At 40.3% G+C, this 16,744-nt stretch overlaps 2 protein-coding genes across 2 annotated transcripts; one reads left to right on the top strand and one right to left on the bottom strand.

Moving 5' to 3' along the window:
* Positions 1 to 997: 997 nt before the first annotated feature.
* Positions 998 to 7,157, bottom strand: ppm1nb (protein phosphatase, Mg2+/Mn2+ dependent, 1Nb (putative)). The gene is made up of 6 exons (XM_069146746.1): positions 6,373 to 7,157; positions 5,541 to 6,112; positions 3,660 to 3,777; positions 3,001 to 3,115; positions 2,854 to 2,917; positions 998 to 2,744 (listed from the first exon to the last, which is right to left on the bottom strand). Exons 1-6 carry the CDS (start codon positions 6,776 to 6,778, stop codon positions 2,727 to 2,729), a joined length of 1,293 nt encoding a protein of 430 aa, XP_069002847.1. The 5' UTR covers positions 6,779 to 7,157; the 3' UTR covers positions 998 to 2,726.
* A 2,310-nt stretch (positions 7,158 to 9,467) lies between these two features.
* Positions 9,468 to 16,695, top strand: rtn2b (reticulon 2b). The gene is made up of 7 exons (XM_069146745.1): positions 9,468 to 9,551; positions 11,385 to 11,592; positions 11,750 to 11,888; positions 12,872 to 12,941; positions 13,392 to 13,438; positions 13,533 to 13,591; positions 13,695 to 16,695. Exons 1-7 carry the CDS (start codon positions 9,539 to 9,541, stop codon positions 13,801 to 13,803), a joined length of 645 nt encoding a protein of 214 aa, XP_069002846.1. The 5' UTR covers positions 9,468 to 9,538; the 3' UTR covers positions 13,804 to 16,695.
* Positions 16,696 to 16,744: the final 49 nt, after the last annotated feature.

The following is a 16,744-nucleotide window of genomic DNA, read 5'->3' as shown; positions in this document are numbered from 1 at the left end:
GTGTATTGCTTTGGGTTCTCTATATTGGAGCCCTAATCCAGCAAACTTCCTTAGGATGTGATTTTTTTTTTTTTTTTTTTTTTTTTTAGAAAATCAATCATTTGTTCTCTCAGTTTGACAAAAGCAGAATCTGAGAATAGAATAATGTTCTTCAGTGGAACTCTATGGAGATTATAGCAGACTTCCAGCATGGACCACAAATAATTGTTCATAATTTGTTTTGTGAGGAGAAAGTAAAAATGCGAATCCAACTGAAAGCATTCAACATCACTGTGAAGAAGGGTCTGATGTCCTGAAGTGATTGGCTCATACAAAAGCAATCAGATGAAAGAAGCAGTGAAGGACCACTTAAAGAGGACTGCTGATTTAAGAGAGCTTCACACGTCCCCTGAGCTCCTCAACAGATACGGTTGTATGTGAGGCAGTAGTCAGGATTAGTGAACATACAGACATAATGTCTCCTCTTAGATAAGTAGTTGCTTATATATCAAACATTTGAAATGTGATTTGTATTTAAAAAGAGCTTCTTAAACACACTAAAGGACCTCACAAGCGCCAAGAAAGAGACATTTTTAATTTGTTGACAAGTCGCCGATCTTCTTTCATGTTAGCGTGTCATTGAAATTCATAGTCATCATGAAAGAGATCCAGAGTTTTCAATAGAGAACATCTAATCAAACGTGGCCCGTAAAGGACGTCCTTATGTCAACAAGTGCTTTGCAAATAGTCACAGGATCACATCAGCAGAGCAAAGAGAAAGAATGAGGCCCTCCATCGTTAACTGGATGAGATGCTTTGCTATGCAAGAAAACCAATCTGAGTCCATTCTGTGTCATGTATGTGGCAGGTTCTCATCAGTGCTTTGGATGATGAGAGAGATCTTACAAGAAAAAAACAAAACATTGATTCTCATCTGACGGTCACGCTCGATGATTGATGTTCTCTGTCACTTTAGGTCTTGGTGAGTTAATAAAAGGTAAAAAAAATACTGCAAGTCGTCAGTCAAATATTCTTTATTTAGGTTTAAAACAATCATGACTCTTATCATGTTCTGTCTATACACAGAAAATGTCTCACTGAAATAATGTAACAATGCAGTATGATGCAGTTAAAATAACCCGTCCAGAACGGATCTGTTCTGATGCTGTTTTTTTATCAACTATATAAAAGATGAATAAGGCAGCACAGTACATCATCCAATTCACAGAAAAAATACATTTCACATACACTTTTTTTAAAGAATGTGTTTAGAAATATGACAAATATATAGAGACATGTACATGTAGAATTTATTCATGTAAACTTTGATTAGTCAATAATAAAAGACTTGAGGCCGAATTTTGGATACATTTAGTGCAGTTTGTTTTCACGATCAATTACTCCTTTAGCTACGTGGTTCTTATTCTAGATGTTTAAAAATAATGTAAACGCAAACAACTCTTCAAAAAGATTTTAGATTATCAGATTAGATTGTGAAATGTATTTTTTCTTGATGTGTTTGTTGAGTTCAACATTGAGTTTGTGTTCGTTTGCCTGCCACTTGCAGCAATGAGGGGAAAAAGATAAATGTGTGCCTCCTATGAGCTGCCAGACTATTCATGCTGTTAGCATTCCCTGTTCTCAAAGGTTGACTGTTATATAACTGTTGAACATACAGTTACCATCATACGTCTGTCCCGAATATCATCATCAAAAATAATAAAGACATGGTTAACGTTGTGACATGGTCAGAGTTTGGTTTGGTTTAGGGACCAAAAATACAGGAAACATCCTGATTTGGGTTACAACACGTAACTTAAAGGTTCCATATTTTACTCTTTTCTGTGTTTTATTTGCAGTTTTGATATCTATTTGAAGATTATTTTGTGGTTTTAAGTAACAAAAAAACATCTCAATATATTTCTGCTTCTCTCTGAAGCTCTACTAAGAACAGGCTTGTTTTGTGTCTGTCTCTTTAAAATGCAATAATGTCAGTGTCCTCTCCTGATTGGCTGACTGTTTTTTGAGTGACGCACACCTTGCCCAACCAAAATTGTATTTTTCAGTCTGGTCTGCCATCTGCCAGAGGTCACAATTAATTCAACCTGCCGGTCTACTCGTAGGTACAGTTTGTTTTAGTAGGCACTAGCCCATATATTTGAGACAGACGTGGGATGATAACAACATATTCAGTAGTCAGGTCAGGTGACCTGTTGAAACAAATGGACATATTTTAGCTACACGCTAGCTTTTTGCTAGAATTGACAATATATTAACACATTTTTCCTTCTTGAAGAAGAAAGGCAAACTTTAAATTAATCTCTTATCACATCTATTCTTAAAACATTATCTTTAAAATACAAACCTTATGTACCAACGTTTCTTAATTTATTCAGTGAACATGTACAATTGAACAGTTGGTTGTTATTCAGTTTTACAGGCTGTCATTTGAATGGAGCATCTGTACTTTCTGTTCACTGAGTAAGAGGCAGAGATTTGTTGCTGGGTCAATGTCTCTGAGTAACTTTTACAAAATATCCTTCTTGTATAAATATAAAGTGTCAGGCTTTATTAGATCTATTTTTGCAATGTCTTTTTTTTATGACAAGATGCTGCTCGTTAGTTTGATGTAAACAATCATCATCTCCCTGTTTGTCAAGATTGGACACATGAAGAAAACAGTTTTAATATTCACATTAGTTACAGTTTCTTCACGAATCCTTGGAGACGAAATCCAGCTGGGCTTCTCAAGAGCCTCCCAGACCCTAGACAGACAGGTAATGTAGGAAACATTGGTGAATTTACGGCTCCTAGTAAAGGAAAATAGCTTGTCTTGCCAGGTTATAAGAGGACAGATGTATAGTTTGTACTCACATTTGGTACTGTGGGATTGTGCGTCTCTCGTTGTTCATAGTAAGCAGATATAATGCAGTTCCTCCTGTAACACACAGAAGTAATGTGTTATTGTAGATCGTGGTGATGCACACGCGTATGCATTAACGTTGCTTTTATGTCTCTTACTTGCTCTGTATGCCTCCACCTGGTGGTAAGCCAGGGATGACAGTAGATGCGAGGACGGTGAGGACAGACAGCAGGTCAGGCTCTTCCCCTCTGGCACACAGCTCATCATAAATCTCTGCAAAAAGAAACACTCATACGAGCACATTCAGAGAGTTTCAGGCAATTCTTTCGAGCTTCACACGCAGTTTAAAGAATAAACTTGGATTCCCATGAGACATGATTTGTTAAAAATGGGTCACACACAGGTCCTTTTTGAAAAAGACAAAGAAACATATGGGCAATATATAGTGTAGTAAAGAAGACTCAAAACAAGGCTAAAGAGTGCTGAGCAATACACATCTATTCATATGGGTATTTACCATGGCAGGATAGTATATTGTATGTGGGATTAACGGTGACTGTGCTCATTGTAATGGAGGAACATACTGAAGTCAATACTGATGTGTTTTGTTCATTTACAGACAATAGTTATTTTCTCTATTGATCCCAGCTACACAGACAGTGCTCGTTGCCAGCATCACTGATTGATTATTTTGATCTGCTTTGACAACAAGAAAAATAACAGTCATAAAAGAGAAAAGAGAAGTATGGATTGACAAATTCTCCAAATAACTAATATGACAGTACATTGTCAACAGAGTCCCCTGCACTTCACACACCTGCCACTTTGGACTCCAGCAGGTCCTCCAGCTCGGCCTCCTGGTGTAATGCCTCTGCTGACAGCTGGGGGGCTCCAGGGAAGCACAGTAGGATGATGCTGATGTTGTCCAAGCTGCCCTGTGGAGCGAAGGTAGCGTCAGCAAGGGGTGAGTAATGATGGATGACCTTACAAATGTCAACATATGAAGCATTGTTTCATCCTGCATGAACCGTTTTGGAAATTGATCCCTTTGCACCTCAAGGTTTGCACACCAATGTCACACAGATGCAGCGGAGCAGGAAAATGTAAATGGAGTGTGGACGTGACATTTTAAGGTCATTGTGCGTATCCAAGCTGAAGCCCTGTTACATAACAGTGAGATGACGGCCAAAGAGAGACCAGCATGGATGTTGTGTTTGTCTTAATCTAAAATACAAGATAAACCATAAACCCAATTTCTTTTATAACACTATGTTATAAATTGGGGATGAGCTTTATGAGGAATATTCTTTGACGAAATTGCAAATATGATATAAAGCAGAAGTATCGCACAAGTTATGAGTACAGCTTTACACAAATCTCTTAAATGTTGACAAATTAATTCCCCCATTTTACAGATTCGGCAATATATAGTTAAAAAAAACCCTGGAACACTAAAGTATAGCTCCTAAATGGTGGAATGAGCTCCCCAACGACATCAGGACAGCGGAAACTCTGTACATCTTCCGCAGCAAACTAAAAACACACCTCTTCCGACTTTACCTTGAACAGTAGAACTTTAGTAGCTTAAAATGACACTTACTGATAGAACTTTGTAGTTTGGCTTTCTTGAAGAAATTGTATTTTCTTGATTCTTGTTGTTCTGGGTTTTGTACCCTCATGGTTGAAATGCACTTATTGTAAGTCGCTTTGGATAAAAACGTCAGCTAAATGTAATGTAATGTAATATAGCAGCTGAAATTATCTTTATGTGTAATTCTTGAACAGTAATCGTCAACCATCCGACACACTAAGAGCGAGAGAGAATAAATGAGTCCTCATAGGACCTCTGAATAATCCCATGTAACCTGTTCTGACACCCCTGCAGTCTATTTTAAGGTGGTTTGACAGACTTTTGTACCATGAACAGAAGCCACGGCCTAAATCAGAGTGAAGCAAGGCAGAAGTCAGTGCTGCGTTTTCAGGCAAAATAATTGAATTACAACTTGAGATGCTATTTGCTGATTCTCTCTCTCCAAGTGGGCAAAAATGTGTCTAAAACAGCTATAATCAATATTTTTTTATTGCCAGTCATGGTCATATTGCTACATAAATAGTTGTTTGGAAAGGTGGTCACTTAGATTGATCAACTCAATGACCTCTGCAGCTCCCTCTTAACTCCACAGTATAGTAGTGACCCTGGGAGCTCATCATACTGCAGAGCCTAACAGTGCCTTGGTTTTTTGGTTTTACTGTCTGCATCCTGACAGTTTTGGTTCAATCTCACTGCTCTCATAGTAAAGTTTCTAGTGGCAGACTGAGATTTGTTGTATACACACACAAAACATTCTCTTGGGCAGCTCCGGACTCTGTTCAATGCTCAGTATCCACAACATGAATCGTATCCTTTAAAGAGGCAGCCAAGTCCTTTAAATTAAATTAAAAGTCAATCCTTAAATCATGAAATAGTGGTTTGAATAGAAAATCTCCTTCGGTGATTTACTGAGATTAATTAGGTATGTATACTTTAGAAACTGTAATTACCTTTAAAAACCTGATGTAACTCAGTTTGAAAGTGATAATGTGTTCTTGGTTATTGATCAGTTAAAAACTACTGAGCAATAGAAGGGCAAAATGCGTTGGATCACTTTGTAAACAGAGGATTTATATTGTGCTCTGGTTTGAGTTGTCAAGAACTGACCTTATAGAGACAGAGGTCAATGACCTGAGTGCAGACATCCCTCAGGTCGGTGCAGACACGCAGCCGGTTATGGATGAAGGCGCACAGCTCCTCGTTGCTGATGGTGTCCCACACGCCATCGCAGGCGAGCACCAGGAACTCGTCTGCAGGTGAGCGCTCCACCACGCACACTTCCGGCTCTGGTGACACCATCTGCTGGCTGGGCGTGCGGTTCTCTGCCCCCTTGTAGCTGAAGTCCCCCAGGGCGCGGGACACTGCCAGGGAGCCGTTGATTCGTTGGAGGGACACGGAGCCGCCTGCGCTCTCAATGCGCTCCTTCTCCAGGGGGCTGTACGGTTTGTGATCCTCGGTGGAGAAGCAAACCTGCCCAGACCGGCACAGCATGGCCCTCGAGTCACCACAGTTGGCGAAGTAGATGTAATAGGGGGAGATGAGAGTGGACACCACGGTGGTGCCGCCTCTCTCCCAGCCTTCTCGACGGGCCACAGAGTGCAGGTGCTTGTCTGTCTGCAGGAAGCCCTCTATGATGGCTCCTTTCACTCTTCCAGGGTCGTCCTCCGGTCCCAATCCACCTGTGTGCGCACAAAGAGGAACGCAGTGTTTAAAAAAAATTTTTTTTTTTAATCCAGCAGCCATGAAGACGCAACAATACACAGAACAAGTTAGCCATTAGCAGTCATGATCTTGATCACTTGATAACTGGGAAAAAACATCTCTGTAATCTCTTAAACATAGCTGAGCATCATTATGAGTAATCAATAAGGTGAAGTTTCTTATAAGATAATAAAACTCATTCATTATATTTATGCATTTTCAGTTTCCAGTTTTTCACCTGTGGCCAGGATGTGACCCAGGAGGTGCTGAGAGCAGTACTGTGCCACCGTGCTCCCTGCATGGCCATCAAACACGGCGAAGAAGCTCCACTCGGCGAGCTCTCCACCCAGCTGTGGCACACAGTTGTGGAAGTCCTCCATATTGGCCCTCCAGCCCTGCATGCTTCCCAGGGCGTAGGTGAGGCCCCAGCGGGCGCATCCCTCCTCCGTGAGCTTGTCCAGGACCGGCCGGTCCAGGTAGGGGCTGGGGATGACCTCCTCCTTCTCCCCCTTCGCTGGCTGCTCTCCCTCCGCTGCTCCTCCGCGGCCCCCCTTGAAGAAATGGCTGACCCTCTTCTCCGTTTCTTTCACCAGCTGCCGCACGAATGCAGGCATCTCAACACTGCCCTTCCTGGCTGTCCTCATGGCTCTTGCGCACAGCTGATGTGAGGGGAATCTTCTTTTGTCCCTGCCTCTGTGTTTGTGGCTGGGACGGAGGGCTGGCGTGTAGGCCTGATGCTGGGCCTGTGCAGTGTCTGCGTAGCCCTGCTGCTCCAGGGCTCAGAGCATGGCTGCCCGAGCTGATGGATGTTCTCTGTGCTGGCTGCTTAGCCCCCTCTCCCTGCTCATCTCCTTTCTCCCCTCTCTCCTCTCTGGAGATCTCACTGATCGGCGCTCTCTCCTCCACTCATCCTTCGTCTCCTCCTTTGGTTTGGTCTCTTCTCTGTGCAGCTGTGATTTTACCTTCTCCCTCGCTTTTTCATAGCTCTTCCCTCTTTCACCAGCTCTCCCCTTGCCTTGTTATTCTCCCTGCCTCTGCTCTGATTGGCTGGCTATTTGTGTGCACCAATCCCTGCCTGGCTTGCTCTGCCACTGTCATGTTGGAGCTCATCCTCTCTCTCTGGTCTCCTATCTGCAGCTCTGCCCCTCCCTTCATGTCTATAATCTCAACCTTTGATCGGCTGGGATTATGGGTTTGTGGATTACAGGACTGTCCGCCATTTAGCACAAAGTGCGTGATGGTGGGAGACAGAGGAAAGAAGGTTCATGATGATCCTTTTAAACTGATATTTCACATTTCACTTTTCTTTTTACATATAAATGTGGTGATAGTGCATGTACAGTATTGTACCTCCACGTGGATTCACTTCCTCAGTTAAAACCTGAAATCAGAGCAGCATTTATTCTTTTATTATGGGTCTGATTGGACTCAGAGTTGCTGCTTTTCTGTCTCTGTAATGTAATATAATGTTTGGCTTGTAGTAACCCTGGACATCTGGTGTGCCTAACGTGCATTTGACTGTTTTAATTATATTTGTACTATTTTTTTTTTTGTGTGTGTGGTTTTGTCTGACATTATTTAGTAATTAACAAGAAGGCTTTGGACTAAATATTACTTAATATAGCAATAGAGCAAAATGGGTTACAGGCTGGATTAAATGTTCAGTATTTTTGTTTAAACTCTTCTTGAAATAAACTGGCATAAAAAACAATATTATTAGCTACACATTTGTATGTTATATATCTTTATAGAAATAAGAAATCTGAAAATTGTACATATTTCAATAGAGATAAATGGACAAATATTGCTGAATATTTTACTTTGAACAGGCAGAAATGTGATTTTGGTTGTGCATGATTATGCATGTCAGCGCAGCATGATCTACAGCTTTTCTGTTTGGCACCATTTCCCGAACAACTGCTTAAATCTGCAGAGTCAGCCAGGATGACATCGCCGTTCTCTGTAATTCTCCAAGGACTTTAATTTAGTTGCAGACACTCTGCCAGTCATGATGCTGCGACCAGACGGGGAAGGACGGATTAACTGTTTTAATGCATAATCACTCATGATGGTGTTGGGCTTGTCACAGAGGTAAACACAATAGAAACAAACATGTTAGTTTGTGTGAGCTCCTAAAACCGAGATGGTTAGGCGTGGTATGTTTGTGTACCTGCAAAAAAGTTTTATTTTGAAGGGGCAGAATTAATAAGACTAACATCTCCATTCCCAGCTCCAAAAGGCAGTGCAGTTAAACAACAGTACATCAGTGAGGAGCCACATCCTGCAGGAACATAAATTATTTTAGGAAATTTCAGCAAATGAGAACGACATATAAAGTGTAAATAATGTACCATAGAATAATATGACTCTATTGATATGGATATCTTTGTAAGTATACAGTATATTATAAACAGTGCATATACACATATTATGCACTTTATTATCATGTATCATATGCTTTATAGTACTTTATTATATGATTATATACTTTCATCTCATCACATATATCTTATCTCATTTCATTTTATCCTATATTCACTTATCTAATCTAATTGTATCTTATTTCATCTCATCTCATTTGATCTTGCCTTATCTCATCTTATCTTATTGTATCGTATCGTGTCTTTCATCTCATCTTTAGAACTATAAAGTGTGAGTTATAGTGTTGAATATGCAGATGGCGGCGTGTGTTTGGTTCCAGGCTTTGGTCTGACTCTAAAGGTGTCAGAGACATTTGGAAGGCGCTGAAATAAAAGTCTCTGTAATTCTGAGATAATGAACTCCACAGAGAAAAATGGCCAGCTTCCTTGCTTGCATTTTAAAATGTGATAAGCGAAGTACCTCGTTTATTTTTCAATTACAGTGTGCTGTGTTTGTAGCTTTGCGTCAAGCTTGATTAGAAATGCATGAGTTTGTCATGAAGGCTGCAGTATACAGCTGGTGCAAACTGCAGCCCACTGACAGCGGTTGTGTTCTTATCAATCCTGATTGGAGATTAAACATTAAAAGCTGTTCCCTGCTAACTTGGCTGCATGGCCTCTGTGTGCAGGTCGGCCACCAACTGGTTGAGGAAGCATGAGAGTCTCTGAAGGCTGGGGGACATGTACATGCTGATGTCTCAGGTTCCCAATTTGTGTGTGTGTGTGTGTGTGTGTGTGTGTGTGTGTGTGTGTGTGTGTGTGTGTGTGTGTGTGTGTGTGTGTGTGTGTGTGTGTGTGTGTGTGTGTGTGTGTGTGTGTGTGTGTGTGTGTGTGTGTGTGCATATCCAAACTGTATCCAATACAGGATAAAATTAGGCCAGCCAGGCCTTATATTGCTGACGGAGCTGGGGTGGCCAAAAAAAGCCTGCCGTGCAAGCCAACAGTGGGAGTGCAAGGAAGCGAGCAAGCAGGATCACCGCTGAAATGGCCACCAAACGTAAGGAAATTAATCGTGACAGCTTTAAGTAGAGTGAATCAGAGCAGACGGAGGAACTGGTCAGAGTCCAGCTGTCAGGTGGAGGAGAAACAGGGAATTTTTTTTCCCCCCCTCTGCTGGGGAGGTGTGAATATAGACAGGATGGCAGGTCAAATAGTGAGTCCAGCATGTCTTTCATTTGGTGGACAGATGGACAGAATGGGACTCAGCTATATGAGACCTCTCTGCTGATTGAATGTTGTTGTTTGTTTCATTCTTGAAGGTTCAGATTGTCCCACAGGAGAAGATTGATTTGTCTTTTCTTGTCAGGGCTTCTCTACTATATATGACTTCTGTTATTAGGAGTCAGGTTATGTTTGTGCCATATTTGGAAAATTACTTCATTGGTTTAACAGCATAAGTATAAGTGTCTCTGTTTCTGCCTCTTCAGCCTTCTTTCTAAATTTGTATTTTAATAAGACAAGCTGAAACACTTAGATATTTTTCAGGAATCCCGATTATGAACACATTACTTTGTTGCTCGCAAATTGTCTGTTGTGTTGTTGTGAGTCTCTGTTTGTACATATTTAGGCGTGAGGTTTCAAATTGTTTGTCTGAATCAGATAATTGAGATTAACACTGGAGCTAGGATGCTCCTCCAATGTTGTGATAGTTGAAGATTTAATGTCTAAAATATTAATGAATGTATCAGATATTCATTTAAAATTGCAAATTGCATTCTTAAAGCAATCATTCAGAGATGTCTGTTTTCCTCTAATACAGTATGTTCTTATTTTTTAACGAGAAACAATATAAATGTTTCCATGACTTGTTTTAAAATGTTCTCAGAGGTTTAAATTCTAAAGATTGTAGATTGTTTGGATGTTTCCTCCCCATAATGCAGCTTTGTTCCTGTTATTTTTCCTTGTCATCCGTTCTCCAATGTCTTACTCACCGTTTAAAATAACTGTACAGTTTGTCTTTTATATAACTAAAGCGATAACTTCCAACAACATGTAGCTCAGAGGGAGCGATATGTGTCACGTTTCTGTCAGCAGCTGCAGGTTTGTTTGTAAAAAAAAAAAGAGGAACCTGCACGTCGGTTGGTAGACTGAGGAGTGAGCGTTGCTGCTGGTAGCGTCACTTTCACATAATTTATAGAAAACCTATATTAAATCGTGAAAATAAGTCTGAGACTCTTTTTATGGCTCTGCCACAAAACACATAATTTCCAAGTGTCTGCAGGGAAATTGGGACAGAGCAACTCATATTATCTCTATTTGTTCAAAATCAGTGTAAAACTCAAAGTAGCATTTTTAAATAGGTTACTGCGTAATGGAGCAGGTTTGTGCTCAAACGTGGGACATGCATGTTTTCATGAGACACTTCTTTAAGACTGATTTGTTTATCTCTCGTCTTTTATAATCCAAAATGGATGAAGACCACAAAAAAAAAAAAAAAAGCCAGCGCCTTCGCAATTCTCTCCTCACTTCCTCCTTACTGTCATCTCACACTGCAACTAGTTAGCTTCTCTTCACCCTCCTGTCGTGCAACCACATGGAGTTATTGAGTAGTGATGGTGTAAAACACTGCTGCACAGGCAAGCAATGCACTTTAAACCCATGAGAACCCGAATTATTTTTCGCAAAAGCTGCCACCAATATCAAAAACAGAAGCCTGTGATGGATTGACATATTTATTAAAAAAAAAAAGAATGTATCTGATCAATGCCTTAATGAATGTAGAGTAGATGATTAATCATTTTAACATTTCTATCACTCAAACACCCCTTCCCTCTGTCCATCACTCATTTGGTATCATTTCCCGTTTCTAAGTGTTCACCTTGTTTTGTAGTTGTGGATCTGGTGTACTGGCGGAACATGAGGTGGACCGGCGTGGTGTTCACGGGTCTGGTGATCAGTCTGGTCAGTCTCTTCCAGCTCAGTGCCATCACTGTGCTCTCCCACATCTGTCTGGGTGTCATGTGTGTCACCTTCACCCTCCGTCTTTACTATAAACTGCTGGAGCTGCTGCGCTGGAACCCCGGGGTCCATCCCTTCCAGTGAGTCCAGACTGTTCTCTGTGGGTCAGAACACAAAAGCATGTTGCATATTAAGCCAGGTGTTGGACCTGATTGGATTTATTTGACTTAAATATTTCAGTGTGATAGATATACTCCCTGTGCTCTTAAAGGCCTGTATGTGTGATGCTGCCCTCAGGTCGTATCTGGATCATGACGGCTCTCTGACAGACAAGGAGACAGTGATGCTGGTGGAGGAGGTGGTGCTGCTCATCGCATTTGCTGTCGCAGAGATCAAACGTCTTCTTTTCATCGACAGCATGATCGACTCTATTAAGGTCTGACATGATAAAGTAATGACAGATATAATAATATAGCTATACAAAATGTTTCATAAAACCCGGATGTTGCTCTTAGAAAGGTTATTTAGGTCATAAACTCAAATGTGTCAGATTTGACCATTTTGGACTTTGGTAGTAGTAGACTGGTAAAAAAACCAAAACAAAAAGCGATGCTGCATGGCTGCATTCTCCCCTATTCAGGTAACGCGGCAGCTTTCTGTAAGAGTCCTTTTTCTGTGACATCATGTTATAAACTTTAACCCCACTCAATCCACAAGGTGGCAGTAATGCACCGAAATGTTTTTTGCCAACTCCGAAAGAAATGAAGAAATTTAAGTTGGGCCTTTTCCTCCATTTCCTGTCCACAAACTCAAACAGAGACAAAGGAAGCTTGTTGCTTTGGTTATTTTGCAGCGTACGTAGATGTCAAAGCTTGAGTACAAGAAATAAACTAAATTAGGACACAACTGGAAGAGCATCCTTCTTTGTTCAAGGAGCTTCTTCCTGTGGGCGTGTTCCGGTCTGATCGACTGCTTACACGATTGGCCATCGCAGCGTGACGTCAGTTTGCATTTTAGAAAAGGTTGATTCTGGTTCAACTTCTTCCTGCACGTGTTTTTTTTTCTGCGCCCCAGGCAGTCTCTACTCCCACTGCCTAAACCCACAAACACCCTTAAAATCAATGGGACAACTGATGCTTTTCCTGAATTATTGGATTCGATGTGAATGCAGCCGAACCGACCGAGATGCACAACAGTATCTGCTGCCATATGTTGTAAATTTATGAGCTTGTGTCCGTGAGAAACTTTCCATTCAAATATATTATTTTGTTTGGATACAAATGACCTGGAAGCCACATTGTACTGTTGAGTCTCAGTGGGATCAAACAGTCCAATCAACCCATTCACATCATGCATACAAGACATTTGTTAACACAGTATTATTCTTACTTCAATTTTTTTCTCTGCTCTTTTTTTCAGTTTGTTGTGCTGCTGTATCTGCTGAGCTACGTCGGCGTCCTGACCACCGGACTGACTCTGGTGATAACTGGTGAGTTTCACACTTACACAAGTCGCTAATAGATTTTCATCTGACAGTGTTTTCTTACAATGGAACAACACAACAGGGTGTTAAGCTGCCAGACTACTTCCAAAAGGGACTCTTGAGTGTTTTATGATCTGCCACCTCATCGGTTAAAGTCTGACGAGGTTTAGGCAACCAAAAGCATGAACACATCATGGGCATCGTGGTCATGGTTTAAAGAAACCAATTTAGGCAGAAGAAAGGAGACAAACTTCAGTCTCCTGTTTCAGAGTCACATGCCTCCAACCGTCCACCTGACCTCGTCACTAAAGACCCATTCCAACTGAGACATGTTGCAGAGAAAGGACTTTGTACACCATGCATTCGAATGGAAGAATGTATTTCATGAATTAAAACTTACCTGTATAATAATATTGAGGTAACATAAATAATTTTGCCTTTGTTCTTACTTTACAGCTGTGATCGCTGCTTTCTCCTTTCCTCTGTTGTACAAAAAGCAGCAGGTGAGTTTCGTTTGACTTTTCATACTTCAAAATATGATACAGATGATTTATATAAAATACGAGTACATATATACTTACTCTCTTTTGGTGACAGGTGCGGATTAGAAGGATGGTTAGAGCGGCCAAAGCTTTTGCAAAGAAAATCAGAAATCTGTGAGTTAACCTGCTCTTTTTTTTCCATGTTGTTTTCTGTGCTCTCAATATCATGCTAACAAAACATGGATTTGTACATTGTGATGTCCCTGTTTTGTTGCAGGTTTGTCAGTCTGTATGAGTCAGTGAGACCCTCTACTGCTCCTGCAACTGACCCAAAACCTGCACCTCCAGCTGCAGCAGCCGCCAAACAGAAAGCCAAGTCAAAGTAACTCGTCGGTCGCACGTTGAAAGCACCCAGGATTTGAGGATTTGGAAAATGTTGGAATGGTACATCCTTTGTGGGGCCGCTGGAGGGGCAGCTCATTTCCATTTCTCCACCATGATATTTGTTTATGGGAGCAAGATTTAACTGATCCTGACAGCTGAAACAAAGCTGCCATTCAAGTCGAGGAGAGGGAGGGGAGGTGTATGTGTAGGGGAGTTTGATGTACTGAGATGCTCTCTGTGGGCAGCGTTTAACATAACCAATTCACACAGTCTCAAAGTAGGGACGGCACAGGACGGCACTGTTTTTTTTCTTTTTCTTTGATAACGAGTCTATTTTTACATAACCGGTGAGCACTGTGTTCCTGTTGAACTACAGAATTATTCATAACCAAACCCTGAAGCAGGATAGAATAAAACTGACACGAAGGTCACTTGACATTAATCAACATTAATAGCGTTGCAATTGCTGCGTTGAAGTATTAGAAAAAGCTCTCTAAGTAGCAACTCCTTACAACTTTTATGACTCATATGATGAGAAATATTGAGAACATTGTTCCCTGCTCTTCATGCCAATCACATTTAATCAGGTACAAACAGTGACTTCTTACCGCCGATTTAGGGTACAAAGAGTTACAAAGCAACTCTTAACAAATGAGAAAAATCTTCACTTTCCAACTGAATTTGAACTGAACAATGCACGTAAAGACACTAATCTTTAATTTGTAAATAAAAGACAACTTTATTTAGTTTAATTTGAATATACAGGAGCAGGTTTTTGGCCATTAGGCGGCGGTGGAAACAAGTTGAAAAACAACATTAATGTACCGTCACCTTTTTGTAAGTCAAGTTGATGCGGGGAATCTGTTACCCGACAATTTAATTTATACACCCTGCTGAGACACGGCGCGACATTAGCATTTTTTCGAGTTTTTTTTCACCAAAAGAGTGGTGAGAGTAAACTAGTAGAAAAACAAAGAGCTGAAAGATGATAAACTGCTTGTTACAGCTGCAAGGAGGGATGATAATTCTGTGCAGATTCGTCACTATTTGCGACCACTTTCCTGCACCTGTAAACATGCGATCCATTGTTAATATAAAAATAGAGTATATTGAGCCTTGTAAAGTATGAGCTTGACAGAAATGGATTTATTCTTGAAGTTGCTCTTTCAGAGTAATAACTTAATAAACTACGACTAACTACATTACTATTTTAATGAGAACACGCCATTTCTTCTCTGTTGGATAATTGTGTGAAGTGGATAAAACTACAGTCTATGTATCTTATACCATTTGTAAAATGTTTACTCTTACAGTCAGCCGTTAGACAGGAAGCTATCTACTTAAATACACAAGAAAGGGACTAATTTTGCACGATCGTGTCAGATTTCTAAAAAACGAACAAGTAAAGCAGCATCACAACATGCTACTGACGGGTTGTGAGGAGAAAAGTGCTTGAGGGGCATTTAGGGAGTGAGGTGGATGGAGGTCAGTGGATAATACAACGATATCCGCTTTCGGTGCCATTCACTTCCATTTATTTCCCCTTTAGTGCAGTTTTAGGAATTTCATAGACATATCAACGTGCCTAATGCAATAAAGGCATCAAAAGAATTACATTTGACCCATGAACTTTCTCCTTTAAATTTTCCTACAGTTGCGGTCTAACAATGTAAAACCTCTGGCCGGGATCTGATGTTTGCATCAGTAGGCTACAGCTGGTTGCTCCATGTCAATATCTGACAAATCAAGCCAACACTTTTAGAATATGGTTGCCCCCACCTCCCCCCTATAACCAGCAAATCGCCATAAAATTATTAAAAAAAACTAAATAATTCAACAGAAAAAGTTGAAAAAGGTTTCCTGATTATTCAAGTATCAGTATTTTTAGCCCGAGAGTGTTGCAGATTAAACGCATGGATTGTGTTGCAACCTTTGCTTTTAGTGTAACTCTACAAACATCCTGCACACTTCACTAGTGATCTGACAAAGAGAGTCACGCTTATTAACTTGCCGTGTGTGTTAGTTGTACATTTTTACCCCCACTCTTTAGCAGGGAAATAGTCATTTATGCAAACTGTAACATCAGCCGGAAGACCAACATAGACAGACTGACATGAGGGTGAAGAGATAATGACAACAATTTTGGGTGAACATTTCCTTTATTCTGACATCTAGCTGCCAAACCTTAACCAGGGTGCTACCATGTTACAGACTGTGCAGGCCTCTCTAGTGGTCAATGTTTCACAACTTACAATGAAGCTGCTCTCGTACTAACATGTCTTAATGAGCTTAAATATACTGTATATATATATATATTTGAAAACAGTTTCTTTGACACCTCTATTAGGTGTTGGGTATTTAGGTCTGCAGATAGTTCGCATTTATTTTCCCAGAATATGCTGTCAACACATTTTCATAAGCACTATTTCTGGTTGCTGCTGAACTCTTCCTTTTAAAATGGAAATTTTCTATGATCTCAGCGCCACAAACAACAATGGATATCTCAAAACGTGGACATACAAAACCAAAACTATCTGCTAGAAGTAAGTGTGAAAAAAAATTATATCGACCCTTTGCAACAATAGAATCAATCAATATCAGTTTTACTGCCTATTTTTGGCTGTTGATATGAAACTGGTCTTGGTGGTGTTTTTTTTTCTTTTTCTGAGGAGTCTGTTAATCTTAAAACAACTGTCAAATGCTCAACAAAATAAAATCGTAATCAAGGTCTTTAAAAAGAAAGCCAGCTGCCTAAAGCTGAGCATCACCTGTTCTAGTTGTCACTTTTATCTTTTGTTTTAGGTTTACTCCTATGTCTATAGGTATTTATTATTTTGTATTGTTATTTACTACTGTTATTTTGCTCCCCAATAAAAAAGTTATTGTAAAAGGTACCTCTTATTCATGTTTTCATATATTTTTTTTTTTTTTTTTTTTTTTTTT

The sequence above is a fragment of the Embiotoca jacksoni genome, unplaced genomic scaffold (genome assembly GCF_022577435.1).
Source record: "Embiotoca jacksoni isolate LCO1_2020_lvr unplaced genomic scaffold, fEmbJac1.0.p SCAF_13, whole genome shotgun sequence".
Lineage (NCBI taxonomy): Eukaryota > Metazoa > Chordata > Actinopteri > Embiotocidae > Embiotoca > Embiotoca jacksoni.
The sequence above is the reverse complement of the archived record's forward strand: the minus strand, read 5'-3'. Positions and strand labels throughout refer to the sequence as shown.